The sequence below is a fragment of the Martes martes genome (genome assembly GCF_963455335.1).
Source record: "Martes martes genome assembly, chromosome: 13".
In the NCBI taxonomy this organism is placed as follows: Eukaryota; Metazoa; Chordata; class Mammalia; order Carnivora; family Mustelidae; genus Martes; species Martes martes.
In genome coordinates, this window is record NC_137901.1 from 858,626 (window position 1) to 881,934 (window position 23,309).

The following is a 23,309-nucleotide window of genomic DNA, read 5'->3' on the forward strand; positions in this document are numbered from 1 at the left end:
GGAAGACTTAATGTTTAAATGAACACTGAAAAAAAATATTTAATTTAATTAAAAAAAAGATTTAAATGAAAGTATGAACACATCAGGAAGGAAAGGAAGGTAGCTAAACAGTAACGAAAATGAGAGAACTACACAGAGCTCCCAGATATTAAAAATATAGTATTTAGAATAAAAAATTTGCTGAATGGTCTTAATAGAAGACTAGATACTTCAGAAGACAAAATCAGTGAATTCAAAAACAGAGCAAACAGAAAGGACCAAATCAAGTCACAGAAAGTGAAGAGCAAGGGAGCTCCACGACCAGCGGAAGCGACGCGCGGCATCACACACCTATTGCTGATGTCCCAGACGGAGGGCTTCAGCAGAAAGGCACGAAAAATAAAGGCTAGAAGTTTCTGAAGTGGAGAAGAAAAAAACAAGAAACTCCAGATCAGAAAAGTCCAACAAACCTTAAGCAAGACAAATCAAGACACATACACCAATTCCTGAGGAAGTCATCACACACACACACAAATCTTAAAAATGCCTAGGGAAAGAGACAGATATAGAGGAGACAACACACAGTGTAAGGCAAAGAAAGCAAGGGCCGCTCTGAGACGGCGACAGACAAGGAAAACTGCCAGAAAAAACTTTAAAAACCTCTTCCAAAAATGAAGGTGAAATTAAGACCTTTTTCAAGCAAAAACTTTCACAGTTAATCTAGCAGACTTCTTTTACAAGACATATTGAAAGAAGTTCTTTGATTTAAAGGAAAAATTAACTGAAAGTTAGATCCACATTCAGGAAAGAAGACTCCGAAACTGTGTAATGTGTAATGTAAATGGATAGAAGTGGAAAAGAGGGTTTTTATTTTTTTTAATACCTTCTTAACATGCTTGACAACTCTTTTCTGTAAGATGTATTTATTTATTTTTAGTCGGGGAAGGGCAAAGGGAGAGGAAGACAGAATGTCAAGCAGACTCCCCACTGAGCAGAGAGTCCAACTCGGGGCTCGCTCGCTCTCACGACCCTGAGATCATGACCGGAGCTGAAATCAAGAGTCAGATGCTTAACCGACTGCACCACCCCAGTGCCCCACATGTTTGACTACTTTAAAGAAAAAAATATATATATTCTACAGTGTGGCTTACAACATGTATAAGTAAAATATATGATACAATGACACAACTGAGGAGGAGGACGTAGAAGTCTAACTGTGCAAGTTTCTTATATTATATACAAAATGGTATAATACCCTTTGGAGAAAGGTAACAGTAAGTTAGTAACACATACTGGAAAACGCAGAACAACCACTCCAAAACAGAACCAACGGTTAGAGCCAATAATAGTAATTAAAAATCTAAAATAATACCTAAAGATGGAAAAAAGGAACAAAGAGATAAGTAGAAAATAAGCAGCAAGATAACTGCCTTTAACTCAACCATTATTAATAATCATGGTAGATGTACTCATTAAAAATGCAACAATCGTCAGAGTAAGTGGAAAACAGTATCTACTTGTTATGCTAACAGGAAACCCACTTCACACATAAAGAAACTGACACAGTAAACATACAAGCACGGAAAAAGGCCGTGCAAACACCAATCAAAAGAAAGCTGGAGTCACTATATTACCATAAAGTAGAGGTCACAACCAAGAACACCCCACAAATACTGAGCAAAGTTCGGCTCATCAACAGGGTAGGAGAATTCTGAGTGTGCATGGACTGAAGACGGGTGCTCCGACGTACACAGGACGACTGACAGAACCCAGGGGAGAAAGAGTGTATCTTCCAACTCTCCCTTCATTAATTAAGAGAACAGATGGTAGAAAGCAACTAAAAATATACAACACTTAAACAGCATTTTCCACCAACTCGACCTAACGAACACTCAGAGGCTACCCACAGAACAGCCGAACACGCTCTGGAAACAGGCCAGAGCCTCCTCAACTGCGGCTTTGTTAAAAGAAGATGTGAGCTGCCTTAGGAGGTTCTCGGTGTTGTGACAGATGGTTGACAGTGCCGGAATCTGGTCAGTACTGTTCTCGCTAATGCCACCTCTTGCCTGTTCCCCAGGAACAAAGGGGCACTGGGTGAAGACCACGCAAGGTGCCTGACAGTGTCCGCTTCCTTCTCTCTCGGTCACAAGACACAGTAACATTCTCCCTCCTCCTCATCGAAGAGGGTTCTCTATTGTCCCAAGAACAGCAGAGCAGACGTGCCAGTTTTCAAAAGGAGGCTAATTTCGTCTCGTTCCACAGTCTGCCAAAACTAATGGAAACCAGCCTGCAACCGAGTCAAGTCGGTTAGCAAAAACACGCGCTTGTGGACTCATTTAATCCTGCCAAAAATTCTCAATCTTAAAGATTACTCAATTGCAAGGTTTAAAAGTAAAAACCAGGAGGGAAAGGAAAGCAAGAGAAAAGAAAAGAGGACCAAAGCGTCAGGCCAACAGGAACACTGCAAACCACACCTAGAACAGGTCACGTGCCAAGACACCACAGAAATTATTCTGCCGTAATTTTCAATGACCCTTTGTTAGCAGTAAAAGAAGCATTTTTAAAAATCAGTGCATTCAAGTCAGCTGCCTGGGAACGAGCTCCACCAACGAGACGATGTTGAAATTCCGAGCGTGCTCACCCCTAGGGCCGGCAGCCTCTGCGTGCAGCTCACCGCCACCTTCGGCTTCCAGTCGGTCTCACCGTCTAGCTGATCAGTTCGAATAAAGCACGAACCTTGGAAGGAGACAAGAAGATTCCAGAGTTACAGGTGCCTGAAGCCCACAAGTGTGCGGCATAGGGGACGACAGCAACATGTCCAGAAATCTGCAGAAACAAAAATCCTCAAAAGTCTTTATATATTTGATTCACAAACAAGTGTGCTGAGAAGATACAGGTCACTAACTAGTCACTTACCTGATATGCGGTGTCCTTGCCTCCGGACGCTTAACATTAATAAGTGCTTTATTTTAGAAAAACTACTTTGATCATTTCTAACTTTAATTCATGTTTTAGTAATAAAATAATAATACACAAAAATAGCCACGAGTGCACCATAACTCTGCTGATAAATCATCTGATGCGCCACCATAAAATGTGTGTTCAGTAAGAAAAGCCCAGCGAAAGTGCCAAAACACAGGTAAGATCTACTGTCATATGAACCTATCAAATTCTAAACATGAATAAATATGAAGCACCGAAACTCCACTCACCCTTTGACCACACTATCACACCATTTCTCAGAACCTATCCTAAGACAGAACAGCCAAGACGCGAAGTGACACACATACAAGATGATCCTGTACCATTATTTGTCGGAACAAAAGGCTGAGAGCAGATCGTGTGAGAATCAATGAAGAAAAGGGGAGCACGAGGAGCCACACAAGAAAGACAGGATGGAGGACAGAGCACAGACAGGAGACAGGGAGCGAGACAGGGAGGGAGAGAGGAGGGAGGGGAATAAAGGAAAGGGTGGGAGAGAGAGAAAGGGAAATGAGAAACGCCTTAATTTTTATAGTTAACGATCTGCAGGGTGTACATCGGTAAGTGAGGGAAGCAAAATGCCGTGCCGGGAGGACCACCGTCTGCTGAAGAGCCAGGCCAGGCACAGGGGGTGGGGGGGAATGCGTGGATGTGGCCACGGGGATGACCTCTGCAGAGGGACTGCTCCCTCTGAAATCACACATGCTTTACGTACTTGAAAGAGCCAATTACATCAAACTTCTAAAAAGCAATTGCTAAAAACAAGCATATAAAACAAAGTATTAGTTTCATCACCAAATGAATTCAAGGACCTTAATAAAATTGTCACAGAAAGCCCCACAAGCATCTGTACGTCTTGGTGACGCAGGACAAGTACCCCATAAACGACTGCGAGACCCGAGAGTATCTTGCGTGTCCCACCCGACACCACCCCCCCAGCCTAACACTGCTCTCACTTGCACTCCTTCCTCTGGTCTGGAGTTATCCCCCAAATGTACATGCTCAAGACACCACAGCTGAGCCTTGTCCACTCTGGGTACACATTCATGTCACTTTTCACCGGCAGGCCCCTCCTGGCCTCCCTGGTCTGCCTGTCATTGACTGCACACTCACGATCCAGGCCAACCGTCTCCCCTTCCCCTTACGGGACCCGTAACCCTGGCTCCTGCATCCAGAGCCCAGTTCATACTCCAAAGACCCGCAGCACTGCTGCCCAGCTGCCGCCCGGAGGCACCATGTCCAGGCTCTGCTCTGCCTGGATACCAGCAGCCTTTGTGCTCAGGGCCCACATCCGTGACCGCAGTGCCGGCTAAAGGAAGTGGGAGAGTCCGTCCTCCCTTTTCAGCGTTTAGCGAGAATAAAACGTCAGGAGAGGCCTCTGTTCTTTGGATTTGGTCTGGTCGCCTGCTGAAAGTTCCTGTAAGAAAGCACTGATTCCTTTTGTGATTTATCCACATTTCAAGACAACGAGTTGCCCTCTGCCATCCTTAGGAGAAAACCAATTAGGGCTGTGTGCGCGCGTGCATGCTCACATGTGCGTGTGTGTGTGTGTGTGTGCACGCGCGCCACGTGAGCTGCATGAGTGAGAAGCTTCACCGCAATGCCACTACTGTCACTACCGAGTCTCAAGCTGACCCACTGTCGGGGGTGGGGATCTGACTTCCACAGTGACCACATTATAAAGGTTAAAACATCCAGTGTTCACCAGAAATCAGTACGCACACAGAGAAACAGGGCAGTGTCACCATATACTTATAAATGGGAAAAAAAGGGGCGCCCGGGTGCTCAGCTGGTTAAGCATCTGCCTTCACTAAGGTCCCGATCGATCCCAAGGTCTTGGGATCAAGTCCCACACTGGGCTCCCTGCTCAGCAAGGAGTCTGCTGCTTCTCCCTCTCTCTCTACCCCTCACCCCTGCTTATGACCTCTCTCATACACACACCCTCTCTCAAATAAATAAAATCTTTAAATAAATAAAATAAAGAACAAAAAATATAAACAGACGCTGTCTCTGGAGAATACGTGATGTCGGATCTCCCAGACAGAGACTAGTCTAAAAGATGCTCAGAAGCTGAAGAAAGATGTAAGGAAAGTCAAGAAAACAAATTATGAGCAAAATGGAATCAATAGAGAAAAAACAGAAAAAAGAAGAAATCCAAGAACGGACCAGTATAGTAATCGCAATGAACACCTCCCTGGGGGAAGCCACGGGCAGAAGGAAGAACCAGCAAACCCGAAGACAGGACAGAAACGGTCCAGCCTGAGGGCGAGGGAGCAAAGGCACAGAAAGGCCGCGGCTGAGACAGAAGGGCCGCGGGCCTCCCCCCCTGTGCCGGCACGCGCCGTGGGAGCCCCCGCGGGCCTGGAGCCGAGGGCGCGGAGAGACCGCCTGGAGAAGCGCTGACCGCAAACATCCCAGCCGTGGTGAGAGATGTGCCCGTCAGCATCTAAGGAGCCCAGAAAAAAGTCAGAGGAAGTCAGAGAGACCCACTCGGAGACGCGCCACACCCAGACTTTCAAGCAGCAAGAGACAAGAGCGTCCTCGCGTCCAAGGGAGGACGCCCAGTAAGATTATCTGCAGACTTTTCTTCAGAAACTTCGGTTTCCGCGAAGGTGCACCAATACCGTCAGAGCTGTTAGAAGAAAAACCGGTCAGCAGAGAACCCTCTCTCCAGCAAAACCGTGCTGCAAAGTGACAGAGAAACCAAGACGTGGCCAGACAGACAAAGAGGTGGCCGTCGGGGGCCCACTGGGCCTCTCCTACAGGAGCTACTCCCGGGAGTCTGACGGACGCAAGGGAAGGACAGGAGACAGTCCTGGGAAGCCTCGCACGGAGGAAGGTCTCAGGGAAGGCTAACACGTGGCCGGTTCCAACAGCCAGTGTCACCGCGGCAAACGTCTGTCCCGGCAATTTTGATTTCCTACGTGATTTAAGAGACAAAGAGACTGCAAGAAAAACATTGCTCTAAAAGCTGGAATTACTGGAACTTTGGTTGGAACTCTACACCTTGTCTTCTACGTAATTTAAAAGGCTAATGCACGTAAGATGATTATCAGCGTGTGTTCTTTGGACACGTAATGGATAAACACGTGACTCTGTGCTATACGCCACGGAGGGGCTGAAAGGAGTGGAAAGGAGCAGAGTTCGCCTGTTACCGAACTTAAGAGGACACAAATTCAAATTCAAAGTAGAGAGCTCCAACGTAGGATGCTGACCCTAGACCCCACGGTAACCACAGAGAAAAACAGCTACAGAGTAGACACAAAAGGAAATGAGAGAGAAATTTAAACATTTCACTACAAAATATTACTGAGACAGAAAACAGTACAGGAAATGAGGATGAAAAAGAGCTCGGAGGCACACGGCAAACAAGCTCACAGCGGGAGAAGTTCTTTCTGATCCTCACTTGCACATGTACACGCACTCAACTCTCCAGTCAAAACCAGAGACGGCAGAGTAAGTGACAACACATGACTCGACCGTGCGCTGCCCAATCCCTTCAGATCCAAGACACAAAGAGGTGGAAAGCGGAGCGATGGCGACTCCATGGGAAGCAGTAGGACATACCCCCTGGGAAGCAGCAGGGCAAGTCATCAAAACACTAGACACAGAATGACCCGGTGAGGCAGCAGTTCCACTTCTGGGTACAAACCCGCTAAGAACTGAAAGCAGGATCTCAAAAAGATACGTGTGCTCCCGCACCCCAGATGCTCCCGACAGCGTGACTCACGACAGCCGAACATGAGAGAAACACGGTGCCCGTCGATGGATGAATGGATTAAAAAACCCAGCTGTGCCCATCTGCAGATGCGGTATCGTGGAGCCTCCAGAGGAGAGAAATCATGCGATATGCTACCGCACGGAGGAAGCTTGAGGACACTACGCCGAGGGAAGCGAGCCCGTCACGAAAAGAAAAACACTGTAGGATTCCATTTAGGTGAGGCTCGTAGAGGCGTCATAGTCAGAAAGACAGACAGTAGAAGGATGGTTGCCACTGGCTGAGAGGAGAGAATGAGGAGTTGTTTTTAATGGTATAGAGTTTCTGCTCTACAAGATGAAAACAGTTACCAGGATAGATAATGGGGTAGCTGCATAATGATGTGAGTGTATTTAATAAAATACCTCTAAACTGTTTGTTTATTTAGAATTTTATTTATCTATTTGACAGAGAGAGACACAGTGTGAGAGGGCACACAAGCAGGGGGAGTGGGAGAGGGAGAAGCAGGCTTCCCGCAGAGCAGGGAGTGCGACACAGGACTCGATCCCAGGACCCCAGGATCATGACCCAAGCCTAAGGCAGTTGCCCAACGACTGAGGCACCCAGGTGCCCCTAAACTGTATATTTAAATATGGTTAAGATGGGGCGCCTGGGTGGCCAGTCGGTTAAGCATCTACCTTCAGCTGAGGTCATGATCTCAGGGTCTGGGGATCAAGCCCCTCGTGGGGCTCCCTGCTCAGCAGGGGGTCTGCTTCTCCCTTTGCCCCCTCCCAGCTCGTGCTTGCATTCACACATTCTCTCTTGCAAAAGTAAATAAAAAGTCTTTTAAAAAAAATGGTTAAGATGGTGCAATACTATGACTTATGAGAAATAGGTATTTGGTCATTCGGATGAGTCAGATAACCGAATCCACATTTCTCCTAAGTATGTGGTCTTCATCCACAGTTCCTGGCTCCCCAAACCCTCCAAACTTCCCAAGTGCTGAGAGTGATAAAGGTGACTTTTGTTAATGAAGGTGACTTTTGGAACCCCCTCACTCAAGGGCGGGGCTGCTACCAGGAGGTCCAACCATAGGATCAGAGGGTTGGAACTTTCCGCCCCACGCCTGACCTCTGGGGAGGGGAAGGGGCCTGGACGTTCAGTCAGCCAATGGCCAATGATTTAATCCGTCGTGGCCATGCAAAGAAGCCTCCATAAAACCCAATAGGACTGGGTTCGGAAGCTTCCGGGCTGGAGAACTCCCGGAGACTGGGACGAGCGGCTGTCAGGAGAGGGTGTGAAAACGCCACACCGCCCCCCACCCCCCGCCCCGGGACCTGTCCCCGGGCGCCTCTCTGTCTGGCTGCTGACTCCCACCCTTCAACCTGCAGGTCACCGTGAGCCCTTCCCTGCGTTCTGTGAGCCGCGGCAGCAGATTCAGGAGGAGGTCACTGGAACGGCCAGTCTGCAGCCGGTCAGTCAGAAGCACAAGTCCCAGCCGGGGACTGCCAAAGAGCGTCTGAATTCGGGGGCAGAAGGCCGTCTTAGAGGACTGAGTCCTTAACCTGTGGGATCGGATGCTGTGTCCAAGGTAGACACTGTCAGGACTGAGTTGAATTCTCAGACACCCTGCTGGTATCCCGAGGACTGCTTAGCCTTGAACGTGTGGGAATCTCTCTCTCTACCCCACGCAGGAACTGCGTCCCGGAACCCTAAAAGAAGTAACGAATTTTATACTATGTGTATTTTAACATAGTAACAAAAAAGATACATTTAAAAATTAAAACCATTTGCCAGCCTTGAAAACAGAAAGACTGACCCGTAGAGCTGTGGTAACAAAGGCCGCGTGGCTCTGGGGCCGGAGTGCGCACATCACTGGGGCAGAACCGAGCCGGGGACCGAGCCCCCATTAACGCAGTCAGCCGCAACGGGGCAAAAGTCGTCCGTTCAGGAAACGGTGCTGCAAGAACTCAACACGCACACCCGACACCTGCATTCAGACCAGACCAGACCTTGCGTCCTTCTCGAATATGGACTCAAAGTGCGCCTCAATGTCAAATACCATCTGTAAGTGTCCCGGCCGAGGACACGGGAGAAAACCCAGGTGGACCTACTATAGTGTGGTGACCGCTGTTCGGATACGACACCAAAGGTATGATCCAAGAGAGAAATACGCGATGCGCTGGCCTCCGCTGAAACTCCAAACTCCTGTCCTGCAAAAGACAGCGCGGAGAGGGGAGAAGGTGAGCCTCAGAGCCGTGGGAGCGCACTCACGGCACAGTGGCCGGCGGCTGCGGTTCCGCACGCACGAGCTCTCACGTCTCAAGAGTAAGAAACAACCTGACCGAAAAATGGGCCAAAGACCGGAACAAAGACGACACAGGGATGGCAAATCAGCCCATGAAAAGGGGCTCCTCACGTGGCGCCGTCGGGGAAACTAGACGCCACCGCACCCCGACGAGAAGGGCCGCGTCGGAGCAGTGACAGGCCTGGGGCTGACGGGGACGCGGGCAGGGGCGCGGGACTCGCCGTCGCCACGGGTTGGGGGGCACACGGGGCCACCGCTGCGGGAGGCGGCCTGGCAGGGTCCCTCCAAGCCGAGCACAGGCGGGCTGCGTGATACAGACCGCGCGCCTGGCCTCTACCCAAAGGAGCGCGAACTTGAGTCAACCCGGAGACCCGCACGCGGTCCCCGGCCGCTGTCCGCACTGCCTAACCCCGGAGTGGCCAGGACGACCGCCCACAGGCGTGTGGATAACCCGCGGCGCAGCCAGACGGCAGAGGACTGCTCGGCGCCGGAGGGAAACGAGCTGCCAGACCACGAACGACCCGGAGAAACACCTGCCGTGGCCGCGCACGGGAAGCCGAGCCGACTCAGCATGCGGGAAGGCACAGCTGCGGCGAACACGCGACGGGCCGTGTGCGCTGAGGGATGAGCCGAGAGCAGGACTTCACGCAATCATCCTGAAGGCAAACACTCTGCAAGACACCGCGATGGCCGACGCGCGTCTGTCTACGTTCGTCCAAGCCCAGGAGCGCACCCTGCCCGGAGGCAGCCCCCGGGAGCCGTGGACGCCGGCACCAGTGGTGCGCCGCGCCGGGCCTCTCAACGGGACCAAACACGCCACGCCGCGAGGGCCGGCCGGGGGACGGGGCAAGCAAGACGCGTGAGCACGGGTGCAGGTGGAAAATCGCTGGACCTCCCTCTCACCTTTTTGAAAACCCGTAAGTGCTCTGAAAAGTCTGAAAATATATTTTACAAATGCATTCGGATTAATGCAGAAATATATCAATCAAAATATTATCAAGTTGATTCTTTAATGGGTCCATTATAAATGTATTTTTTCTTCCTTATGATTTTTTAATCACATGTTCTTCTCTCCAGCCTACTTTGTCATGAGAACACAGCATGTAACACACAGAGCGTCTAAGATGTGGAAACGAGCTCTATGGTATCAGCAAGCGTCCCGCCACCAGCAGGCTGTTCAGCAGTTAAGTTCTGGCGGAGTCCGAACGCACACGTGCATTTCCAACTGCACGGGGAGCGGGGTGGGGGCAAGCAGCCCTGGCCCCGGGCTGTTCAAGGGCCAAAGGCACAAACGTGGGACCCCTGCAAGGAAGAGAGGAAGGCAGCAGGTGACGGGTCTGCGCTACAGAAACCCACATTTCAGCTGGCAGCATAGCTGCGGGGACGGAGACTCCCCTGACCGGTGCCGTTCTCATACTCCTACCTCAGGGCTCCCTGCCGCTGCCCATCAGTCAGCCCGATCCGTCAACTTCCCGGACACGCTACGACCGGTAGATGCGGCGCGGCGGCCACGCGGCTCTGGAGAACAGCTGGCCGCATGCACGGTCGCTGGCCAGCGCTCACGCTATGACAGTTACCCGCCGACTGCACTTCCTCTCCACTCCAGCAGCTAACTTCATCAATAATTTATCTCATGGCCCTTCCCCTTTTATCCAGAAGACAGCAAAATAGAAACGTTAAGTAAAAGGTTTTTACGATATTTTAAACTAGTTACTTATTAATATTGATGGCATAACTTTCAGTGTTCTGGGTGAAATGGGTTTTAACTCTAAAGGAAGATACAACAATCGTAAGGTTACTGGTAGAGTGAAAGTGGTAAACAGCCTTACAGAAGAGCCTATGGTGGCTCACAGGCTGTAGTCACCCAGTAGAGAGAAGTAAAGACTCCTAATGTGGAGGCTTCTAAGTTGCTTACATGCGGAAGACATCACTGGATGATGCTGGTTGAGTTTTCCGATATTTAATAGAACCTGTTAAAAATCACTTATCCGGAGCGCCTGGGTGGCTCATTGGGTTAAAGCTTCTGCCTTCGGCTCAGGTCATGATCCCAGGGTCCTGGGATCGAGCCCCGCATCGGGCTCTCTGCTCAGCGGGGAGCCTGCTTCCCTTCCTCTCTCTCTTCCTGCCTCTCTGTCTACTTGTGATCTCTGTCAAATAAATGAATAAAATCTTAAAAAAAAAAAAAAATCACTTATCCAAGGGCACCTGGGTGACTCTTTTTCCTTAAAGATTTTACTTATATATTTGAGAGACAGAGAGAGAGAATGAGAGGGGAGGGGTCAGAGGGAGAAGCAGATGCCCTGCCGAGCAGGGAGCTCGATGTGGGACTTGATTCAGGGACTCCAGGATCATCACCTGAGCCGAAGGCACTTGCATCACCAACGGAGCCACCCAGGCGCCCCAACCATCTGACTCTTGTTTCAGCTTGGGTCATGATCTCAGGGTGAGGACACTAAGCCCAACATCAGGCTCCGTGCTTGGCACGGAGTCTGTTTAGGATCCTCTCTCCGTATCTCCCCTTCTCGCGTTTTCTCTCACTCCAAAAAAGAAAAAAATCACTTACCCATATATAAAGTAGTTGAAATAATATAAACAATAATTATCGAACAGTTAAATTGTTAAAATATTTTAAAATGGTTAAAATAAACTATTAGATATTAAATAAACTATTAAGATATGTATAATTAAAACAACAAAAATAGGGGCACCTGGGTGGCTCAGTGGGTTAAGGCCTCTGCCTTCAGCTCGGGTCGTGATCCCAGGGTCCTGGGATCAAGTCCCACATCGGTCGGGCTCTCTGCTCAGCAGCGAGCCTGCTTGCCTTCCTCTCTCTCTGCCTGCCTCTCTGCCTACCTGTGATCTTTGTCTGTCAAATTAAATAAAAAATCTTTAAAAAAAAATAATAAAGCTGGGTAGCGGTGGAGGCTATAAATACTGAGATACTCTGGAGAGTTACGGACACCCTCCAAACTGGAAACACAGACTGGATGCCAATCCCGCAGCGAGCGCGGCAGTGCCGACTTGCTCCGTAACTCCCAGGGCACGGCGGGGCTCCCCCGACATGGGTCTACACGCAGCTGCTCTTCCGTGCACGCTCAAACCCACACAACACCCACTGCACCGAGAACACTCTTCCCGGGACCCATGGTCCTACGGACCGCAGTTTAAGTGTTCCATCTCATAATCAGAGACGGAAATGAACAAAATCAGCAGTAAAGCAAGTTTTAGGAGACACACGTAGTCCAGGGCTGACAAGCACCCAGACTCACAATTCTAGAACAGAACCCACACTCAATCGTTTGGGGCCACCCAATGTCCTATTCTAGAAACGAGACGGAGCGGTTTCTGTGAAAGTCAGAGGGACAGGGGTTCAGATGGAAACGGAAAGCAGCTACGATCTACAGTTAAGGGAAAGACCCGCAGCACCCAGGATAGTCTCTTTAAGGAAGCAGTGTACTACCTCTGTGAGCGTAACTGTCTTTTCTGCCATGACTGGGATCCCTCTGAACCTTAGGGGCCAAAGGACCACAATTACAGAGACCACCGGGTGGTGGGGAGGAGGAGGGATGTGCCAGGGAGAGGAACTCAGGGATGTGGAATTTAATACAAGTACACTTCTTCGGGGCCTGGCTCATTTAGAAAATACCTTCCAAAGATCGTTATGGGGAGAAAATAAGAAGTGAATAGTATCTATTTTCTTGATTAGAAACTGCTCCACATCCACCCCTCAAAAATATATATGGAGACATATGTGCATAATAAAAAGTCATTCTCTCTGAACAAGGAGGCTACTAATATTTACTGAGCATCTACTAAGGCCCAGTCCTGGCCTATATATATATATATATATATATATATATATATATATATATATTTGAGGTCCTGTTAGACAGTCGGTAGGGAAACATGACCCCATTTCTTTTTTTTTTAAGATTTTTTTTTATTTATTGGGGAGAGAGAGAGAGAGCATGAGAGGACAGAGGTCAGTGGGAGAAGCAGACTTCCTGCCGAACAGGGAGCCTGATGTGGGACTCGATCCCAGGACTCCAGGATCACGACCTGAGCTAAGGGCAGTCACTTAACCAACTGAGCCATCCAGGCGCCCTCTTGACCCCATTTTAAGCTTAGAGGTGCACTGGCCCAAGGTCTCACTGGGATGGGCAGGACGAATGGCCCAACGCCACCAGGTGGCCCATCTGACCTCACACCCCTCTGCTGTACAAGCATATGAGATTCACAACAGCCGATTAGTGAACACTCTGAACTCTGTCCTCGAACATCAAAAACGGTATCTGAGTGCTGGCTGCTGTTCAGACACGTGTTTGTTTCTCAGTGACTCAGCTGACCTAATTCTGTGACGCCCACTTACCCTGTAGCATGTACCCCCACGTCCCTGACTGGGTTTGTATTCCTGGCTTTCTAGGGACTGCTCCTGGTCCCACCAACTTCCTGCTGGTCAAAAGCGGTGTCTGAGCTCACGAAGTCCGACTTCCGCCTTCTCTGCTGGACACGTGTGGTTCGGAGGCCATTCTCCCCAGCTGAGAAGTTCGTTCGTGATTCTGCCCCTAATTCAGTCAGGCATGGGCCAGCGACTTGCAGGTTGTCTCTGTCCACTCCTGGGACCACAGCCAGGTGCTGGCACAAGGGCGATCTTTTAGACCAACAGGGAGGCATGTGATTCTACTTTTACGCTCAGCTTCGCAGGAACTACTGCTGGAGTGAGCAGCACATCCAGAGCCTGTGCTCGGGGCCCCTGGGACAAGCAGGGCTTCGGCTCTGCTGACGGATGTGTGTCCTGGAGAACCTTCTCAGGACCACCCCACTCTACTCCCGAGCAGAGCAGACCAGCACGCAGTGCGGAATACGGTCCCGTGCGACTCCTCCTGGCTGACTCTTCCCTGGTTCCAGCGGTGAGGTTTCTTGCTGGGCTGCCGTGTCCTTTCTTGGTGTACATTGCGGACCCTCCCTTTGCATGACTGGCCATCAAGCTCTCCACTGTTTCCACCACCACCCTTACCCGTGAGCGTCAGCAAGGTCTGCGGAAGTCTGGGAAAGATCTGGGCCAAGGCACGGGAGAATGGAATGGGACGGCAGCCAGCTTCATCTGGAGTGGCACCTTGCTTGCTTGTCCGTGGGCGCCGGGGTGAGGGGAGGGGTTGTGGTAGCCCCTCCAGGCATCTGTCCGGCAAGCTAGCTGGTGGGGGAAACGAGCTGGGGCTCCATTACTCCCAGCTTGTCAAAACCGGGCAAAGCTCCTGCTCTGAGTGGGAGCTGGTGAGCAGAAGGGAGGCCCGGTCCCCCGGGGCCTGGGGAAATGAGCGGCGAGCGGACACCCCTTGCAGGGTGACGCCCCGGCCTCAGTCTGGCAGTAGCAGGGAGATGGGGCCAGCCCCTGACTTCTTGGCTGCGCTGGCTCGCGTAGAAGCTTCTTCCCCGTGGAGTCAAGTGCCACAGAATCCATCTGTTCCCACCCAGAAGATCCCTGAAGAATGTTAAAACAATTACTCTCAAAAGAAAGTAACTGAACACTTAGGGATTCTCTTCATTGACAACAAGAAAGTCCTCTAGTGTTTTTCAACCAGGAGAGATCTTGCACCCCGGAGGGCACTTGGAAGCTTGTGGGGACACAGTTTTCAAACCTGGGCAGGGAAGGGGCTGCTGCTGGTATCTAGTGGCCCGAGGCAGCAGTGCTCAGCCCCCAGCGCCTCAGACAGACCGCCCCGTGAAGAAAGACGGGCCCCCAGCGTCAGCAGGCTCCAGGAGAGGCTCCTGTTCCGGGGCACGGCAGGAAGAGCCAGTCTTGGGCTGGACACTAGCCCTGACCTCACTAGGCAATGCTCCCTGTCCGGTTGCCTCACTGCGCTCAAGTTGTCATCTGCACGGCGCGGGGAGGGGGACCGGACTGACCGGAGAGTCATGTTGTAAAATAGAGAGGAAAATCCACTGCAGCCAGCCACGAGCGCCGTGCGCCAGGAACTCACTGAGCTACTTCTTTCTCAAGTCTGGGGAACTAGTGAAGGTAGACGTGTCAGGATGCACCTTCCCAGAGCCCAGTCCAGGACTCCCCTCACCCAATGTCCTAACACTAAAACGGGTCTGTGCCAGTCTACATCCGTGCTAGCCGCATTCTCCCCGCAACCCTCTGGAGGAACGGTTTTCCTACACGCACCACGAGCCTTTTCTTGCTCTCCTACTACTTTTTCCACCAGCCAATGCACTTCCAACTCATCACGGTTCAGGTTCTGAAACGTGTCCCTGAGAGCCCTGCACCAAGGATGCCTCCAACCCTGGCAGCTGCGCTGTGCCGTGGGCACTGGTGCCGCCAGCGCGATTCTAGGCGCCTCCCAGAGCCCCGCGAGACCACTCTGAGTCATCTACCGTATGGAGGGAAGACGTACTCAGGAGACCTCTGTCTGATTCCAGACAGAGGTCTCTGAGAGACATCTCTCAATACGTAAATACACTCTGTTGTACGTTACTTGTCGGAAGACCTACCATAAGGAGATTATTTTACACACTGCTTTCACTAACAAGGAGTACAAGAAAACTTGCAGTGGATGTTATTTTACAGTCGAACAGTTTTTCAAAGTTGATTTTACTCCTCTTAAATGCCTGCATGTTTATGTATGTGCGTGTGTGGGCCTGTGCGTGTTCTGATACAGAAGCAACCACACAGGGACCGGATTCTAGATTCTGTCTGACACGTACTTTGAGACGTCAGCGCCAGCAGCTCTGCTCTAGTCCTGCTTTCTAACACAGAAACCAGGAAGACGGGAGAACCTCTGGAGTCTCTTACACTGCAAACATCCCACGTTTCTCAGTGAAAGCAATGCCGGGTTCTGGAAGCTCACTCAGCACTGGAAGCAACACAGCTGTCTTTAAAGAGGACACGCTTCGCTCTGCTGTTTTAAAAATGCACGGGCGACTTACCCTAGAGCACAGCTAGCACCGCTAACCTTGCAGTAACTGATCAGATTTAGAAAGAGCATGAACTGTGGCAAGAGCAGAAGTGCGGCCAAAGTACCGACCTGCTGACGTCTAACGGCACACGCCAGCCACACTGGAGGCCAGCGAAGGCTCGGCGAAACTGAATTATTAAATCGTCTGCTTATATCCCGTTACAGACTTCTTATGAATACTTGATTTTATTTTGTATAATTGACAAGAGCTGACAGGAAAGGACAGGTTTAATGACAATCAAATTAAGATCCACTAGGCCACGTGCCACACAGGAGAGCTGCGTCAAGTGGTGCTGAAGTGACGGATGGGACACGGCGTGGTTGAGCGCCGGAGCCTGTCACACGCCGTGACGAGCTCTCCTGTAGTATTAGCAGACCGTCCGCAACAGCGCACGAGTCCAATAGCTCTGGGAGAGACGGGGACAGTACAGGCCCAGCAAAAGAAAAATAGACATTGACTTTGCATATGTAATACCGGATCGTTCGCCATTAAACTTGATTCCTAAATCATTTATATGACTTAATGACCCTGCATGAAATTTTTAAGCTGCTGGGAAGACGAATAGCACCAGAGAGAGAATGCGGATGAGTACAGTGTCATTTACCTACCCCTGCCCCACTAACAGGTGACAGCTGAGCCATTGTACTATGTCCCAAACACTTCAACTATAATGTCATCACTTAGGAGGCAAGTGAAAAAGATATTGGCATTTATAAGTGATTGATGAAAATCAGTTCTAAAGCATTAATTTCTCTTAATACCACTAAAAGGACTGTGTGCATTCAGGAGATATTTGATCGGAATTAAGGAACCGATGAAGCAACTGATTAACTGGAACCAAAGCCCCCGTCCCCGGATCCGTCGACTTCATCCGCACTCTGGACAATCGGATGCTGACCCCGCAGAAGGCCCTGTGTTCACACACAGCCAATGTGGCGCCACAGAGCCTCTCCGAGCTGCAAATGTCCAAGCTCGGACACACCACAGAGATTTAAGACTCTTATACTGGCTAGAGTTTGAAGATTTTTATTTATCTTTTATTTTTATTTTTTGAAGATTTTATTTATTTCTTTGGCCAAGAGAGGGAACACAAGCAGGGGGAGCAGGAGAGGGAGAAGCAGGCTCCCTGCGGAGCAGAGAGCCCAATGTGGGGCTCAATCCCAGGACCCAGGGATCATGACCTGAGCTGAAGGCAGAGGCTTAAGGACAGAGCCACACAGGTGTCCCAAGATTTTTATTTTAACAGACAATGCGCTATCAGATTCTTCTGAACTGAAACTGAAAAGTAATAAAATAATATCAATAGTGTCAGTTGATATACAAAAAATTCTAAATATGTGTACTTTTGAAAAAGAGACAATTAAAAATTTTAAAATAATCACTTAAGGTTGCAGAAACAGAATTTCCAAAGCTAAGAATTCCCAATTTAAAGCAATACTATGACACACATTTTATCCAGCTGGGAAGTTATTTGGTAAATTTTAGAAAAAGAGGGAAAACAGCATGAAATAGCAATCTGACATTTTAGTATCTGTGTATCTACAATCAGTGATGACTTGAACAATTTAAATTTGATAGAAAAAAATAATAAAACTGAGAAATGTAACAGAACTGTAAGCTCAGGGGCACCTGGGTGGCTCAGTCAGTTAAGTGTCTGCCTTCGGCTCAGGTCATGACCCCACAGTCCTGGGATCGAGTCCCGAGTCAGGCTCCCTGCTTGGTAGGAAGCCTGCTTTTCCCTCTCCCTCTGCTGCTCCCCCTGCTTGTGTGCTCTGTCAAATAAATAAAATCTTAAAAACAAACAAACAAACAAGAAACTGTAAGCTTGAACAGACTACAGTAAGGTCCTAAGTCAGATCCAATAATATGCATACATGCCGCTATATACACTTTTTTGGGGAACAGTAATTCTTAATATTCTCAAAGGGAGGGGCGCCTGGGTGGCTCAGTCAGTTAAGCATCTGCCTTGGCTCAGGTATGGTCCCAAGGTCCTGGCATCAAGTCCGCCATCAGGATCCTTGCTCAGCGGGGAGCCTGCTTCTCCCTCTCCATTATCCCCACCCCGGCTTGTGCTCTCTCTCTGTCAAATAAATTAAAATCTTTTCAAAGAATTTAAAAAAAAGATTCTCGAAGAGATCTAGGACCTCCAAAATATTAAGTATCGTTACACTACAAACACGTCCCTATAACATGAAAGCCAAGGGAAAACTAGAGGGAAAGAAAATGTTTTTTTAAAATGTCATCAGTTTAGATATAATGTTATTTATCCAAAGCTAATATAATACAGAGTATCTCATTTGCCTAATGCTCTAATATTCTATCTCTGTGCTGCTGCTGTAAGTTACTCAGAGGCTGAGAACTAAAACTGCTGTTAGTCACATGACCTTCAACAAGGCCTTTGTAAGTTGTTCAGCCCTCAGACTCCTCTAGAAAATGGAGAATTCTCATCTTCCAGTTTTAAAGTGCTGGATTTCCTTCATCTTTTGTCTTCTAATAAAACCTTATTTCCTTTAAGTTAATTATCTGAAAACCATTTCCGTATTTAGGATAATATTCTTTTTTTTTTTTTTTAAGATTTTATTTATTTATTTGACAGACAGAGATCACAAGTAGGTGGAGAGGCAGGCAGACGGGGAGGGGAAGCAGGCTCCCTGCTGAGCAGAGAGCCTGATGCGGGCCTTGATCCCAGGACCCTGAGATCATGAGCTGAGCTGAAGGCAGAGGCTTTAACCCACTGAGCCACCCAGGTGCCCCTAGGATAATATTCTTAATCTCATATATATTTCTACCAGTCATTAAAAGGGCAAGTAGGGGGCACGTGGGTGGCTCAGTGCGTTAAAGCCTCTGCCTTCAGCTCAGGTCATGGTCCCGGGGTCCTGGGATCGAGCCCCGCATTGGGCTTTCTGCTCAGCGGGGAGCCTGCTTCCCCCCCCCCGCCCCCGCCTCTCTACTTGTGATCTCTCTGTCAAATAAATAAATAAAATCTTCAAAAAAAAAAAAAAACCTTGTGGAAATACTAGAAAAGTTGGTAGGTATTGTAAAATTATGGGGCGCCTGGGTGGCTCATTGGGTTAAGCCACTGCCTTCGGCTCAGGTCATGATCTCAGGGTCCTGGGATCGAGTCCTGCATCGGGCTCTCTGCTCAGCGGGGAGCCTGCTTCCCTCTCTCTCTCTGCCTGCCTCTCTGCCTACTTGTGATCTCTCTCTGTCAAATAAATAAATAAAATTTTTAAAAAAAGGGCAAGTAATACAAAAGCATATCGCAAACACAAACATGTTGGCTGTTCATTCTACTGAATTCCTGTAGAAACAAAGACAAACATCATCAATGAGTGGGTGATGTAAACAGAGACGGAAATGTAAAACTCTCTGAAAATCCATTTCTCCATAACTATAAGAGAGAGAACATCAGTAAAAATAATCAAAAGCAACTTTTTCAGAACTCTGGAGAATAATCAAACACTTTCAACAATCCCAGATGCATTTATTCGAGAAACACGGCTAAACCGAGCTGAGCGTGAGCCACGCAGTGCTCTGACTTCTCCTGCTCCCAAATCCTCTTCTCCCTACTCCTCAGTTCCACAGCAGCTAAGAAAACGGATATTCCAGCAACCACTGATTGGGACAATCAGGCCTGGAGTTTCCCAAATCCAGGCGCAGAGAACCGTAATCACCTGACCAAGTACGGCTTTGCCTGAATTTGACCTGACCCAGAGCCCGTTTATTTTAACAGTGTTTTCTTTGGACTGTTTGTCAAAAAACAATCAGTGGTAATTGTTTATCACCACAGCTACCTCAGCTGGTGGTAAAACTGTGGTGAACAAAAAAGTTAAAAGAAAACCTGGAAAATGAGAAGACTTGAAGGAGACTCGGAAAAATTCTAACACATTCCTGGGAGTCGGAAAGCCGCCTGCCCCTGCAGAGCTGCACACATGCCCAGGAAAACCTGAAAGGCCTTAATCTCTCCTGCCTGGGCGGCCGTGAAGCGCTACACAAGCAAGAAATGAAAGCAAGAGCTGGAGCTGCGCCGCCGGCCGCAGCACCGCCGGACGGGAACACGAGCCACCCCGGAGACCTGCCGCTGGGACGGGAACACGAGCCACCCCCGGAGACCCGCGCTCCCGGTTTGGGACTCAAATGCTCCTCTCCGAGTCAGCTGCAAGGGAAGAGGAGGGAGCTCTGTCCCACAGTCAGTCAAGAACCCGTGCGGGAAAGCGCGGTCTTCGACAGTCGGCTTCGAAGATCACCCTCGTCCCGGACGCGGCGCCAGCGCCGGGAAGGAAAGAGTCCACGGCTGCGAGAGAGGTGCCGACCGGGCCGGAGGCGGTCAGCTGGCCTCTCCTGGCCAGACCTCAGGGCACAGCCCCCCTCCCTGGACAGGAAAGGGAGTCCACTGTGTTTCTGAGAAGAAAGCGAAACGGACTGAAGAGGAGCTCTCCAGTCCACTCCGGAGACGGACAAAACTGCCCACTGAGGAACACGCCACCGAGCAGGTGGACCAGGTGGACTTGACTATTCGGGGTAGCTGGACTCTTCCTCTCCTGCTAATGCAGCCTCGTCTGACCATGTAAATAACCGTTAACTACAGCTGATGAAAAAACATTTTCTTTCTCAGGATGACCCTTTCTAAAAATGCTGTTTACACGTGGAGAAAAACTAAATTAACAGCTCTAGTGCCCGGACGGCTCAGCCGGAAGAGCAACTCCTCATCTCAGAGTCATGAGTTCGAGCCCCATACTGGGTGTAGAGATTATTTAAAAATGAAAATTAATTAATTAATTAACAACTTTAAACTTTGACTTTGTCCTTTCTAGAGTTTTCACTGTACTATAGGTAATAATACATATGCTGAATTTCCAATAAAAAATAACATGCTGAGCTTTCCATAAAAATATTATCCATTTATTCAACAGAGTCAGAAACACAAGACAAAAGGAACTCGGGCATTGCCTGATAAACCTCTCCATTATTTTAGACATTAAGAAAATGTGTGACCATGTGTCTACGTCATATAATTAAGAATTGGCCAAAGCAGACTAGATTTTGGATTTCCTGATTTCTAACACACAGCTCTTCTCCTAGATATGAGACTTCTGTCTCATTTCCCCTTTCCAAACCTTCTTCTTACTGGGGAGAGCCCAGGTCATATAAATATCATTTACCCCGTGAAGCCCACTTCAAGTCACCTACACACACTGTCTGTGTGACTTACACCATCTGTATAGTCAGAGCATTACTGTCAGTGGCTGTATATCCACACATAAGTTGACCATGACCTCTCTGAAGGGAACAACTCAGTCTCGCTCCCTCTGTGTCCCAACGGACAGACAAGTTGCGGCTGCCACACAGTAATAGTAAATAAACTTTCACTGAATTAATAAAACGGCAAATACAGAATAGCAATCAAATTTCAAACAACATCATCATTTAATCACTTAGATAGCAATATAGCTTTCAATAAAAGCACTCATTTGATTTAAAGGTTGTGATAGGATTATATTTTTTAAAACAAACATATACGGTAAAGATCATATTAAATATCATAGTTAAATGTGATTTAGAATTAATTCAATGTATTATCATTCAAAGAAAACTTTTTATAACAATAAATTTAACTTTTACCTTTCAAAGCAAAAATTAAACTAAAATACTAAATGACCAGCAACTGAAATACAAATAAAAATACCTGCTTTTTCTGATGTCCTAAGAAATACCATGTCCGACGGAATTCTTTGATTCTGCAGAAAGTAATATAAAACACTAATTACCTATATGCAAATTCATAAAGTAATACCATTCCATTACAAAGTAGAAATAGCTAGTAAAAACTAAAAAAAAAGTTTTAATTAAAATTTATACTGAAGCAATTAACAATAATTTGTATAATCTGTAAAATTAATTTAAATTAATTTTTTAGTTGGACTTTTTTATGATTCTTTCCCCTATTAACAAACCGTGAAAACAGCATTTGTGATGACTTAAAAACTGCTCCATTTCTGAAAAATGTTAAATATTGGCTTGTCTGTGGCCTCTCTGTTAACTAAACTCATACATACAATATAGCAGGTTTTGCCCTATAAAAAATTATGTCCTCCCTAGTAGAGTAAATAACCCTGGAAAGTGAGAATAGGATTCTTCCAAAGCCTAACACAAAACAGAACACATCATAAATAAAACACTTACTGAATGTTGACTAAATGAATAAATGTACAACTGAGCAAACAAACCAAAAAAACCCTACAAATCTGTGAGACAGTCTCTCGTAAGGCAGAAAAGGACAAAACCTCAAAGGTACTTATAGCATATAAACTTATATAAGTATTCGCTATTCATACATTTAACCATTACTAATGATTTTGTCAACTGGAAAAGCTGTATCAAACTAAAGAAAAAATATACAGTAAGAACACTTCACACAATTTCATAAAGTATGCGTACAGTTTTAAGACCTCAGTAAAGATTTACCCACACACGATAAAGAAATGGATTACTTGTCAGTAAGCAAGTAATACAAACATACGTCATTAAAGGTAAAAACGAGATGTTGTGGAATAAAGCTACCTCTTTCTAACATGAATGAAGAAGGGTCAATTATTAAGATCTAAAGAACTCTTTGGTCAAAAAAGAAATCCCAGGGGTGCCTGGGTGGCTCAGTGGGTTAAGCCTCTGCCTTCAGCTCAGGTCATGATCTCAGGGTCCTGGGATTGAGCCCACATTGGGCTCTCTGCTCAGCAGGGAGCCTGCTTCCCCCTTTCTCTCTGCCTCTCTGCCTACTTGCGATCTCTGTCTGCCAAATAAATAAATAAAATCTTAAAAAAAAAAAAAAAGAAATTCCAATGGAAATTAGAAAATGCTTTTAACGAATGATAACAAAAACTCAATTTCATGCAGCGAAGTGTGTGAAACCATTCTGCCAAAGCCAAAGGAAAATGTTGAGGAAAATGTATATAGTTAAATGCATACAATATATAAAGGAAGCAAAAACACAAGGTAAATATCCACTTGAAAGCAGAGGGGAAAAGCCAATGAACCCCAAAGAAAGTACAAGGATGTAAGCAGATGTAAAAAAAAATTGGGGCGCCTGGGTGGCTCAGTTGGTTAAGCCACTGCCTTCAGCTCTGGTTATGATCCTGGAGTCCCAGCATCGAGTCCTGCATCAGGCTCCCTGCTCGACAGGCAGTCTGCTTCTCCCTCTGACCCTCCCCCTTCTCATACTCTCTCTTTCTCTCTCTCTCAAATAAATAAATAAAATCTTAAAAAAAAAATTAATGACCCCGAAAACAAGTACATAAACACAAGTAATAAACAGCAATAAAGTATTTTTAGATACGCTCGTTCCAGCAATAAGAAAACTGAGATTAGACTATAACTAATAAAAGGAAG

The 23,309-nt window shown here is 47.7% G+C and overlaps 1 protein-coding gene across 3 annotated transcripts in view; it reads right to left on the reverse strand.

The window, feature by feature from the left end:
- ATP9B (ATPase phospholipid transporting 9B (putative)) overlaps window positions 1-23,309 on the reverse strand; it is a 235,012-nt gene that overhangs the window by 141,469 nt on the left and 70,234 nt on the right. For 2 of the 3 annotated variants that reach the window (XM_080821146.1, XM_080821145.1), the window contains exons 7-8: window positions 21,613-21,664; window positions 2,621-2,715 (exon numbers count right to left, since the gene is read on the reverse strand). In XM_080821146.1, coding sequence (XP_080677272.1) covers window positions 2,621-2,715; window positions 21,613-21,664 — 147 coding nt within the window. The remainder of the gene's footprint in view (window positions 1-2,620; window positions 2,716-21,612; window positions 21,665-23,309) is intronic. The other variant, XM_080821147.1, reaches the window with a different exon arrangement.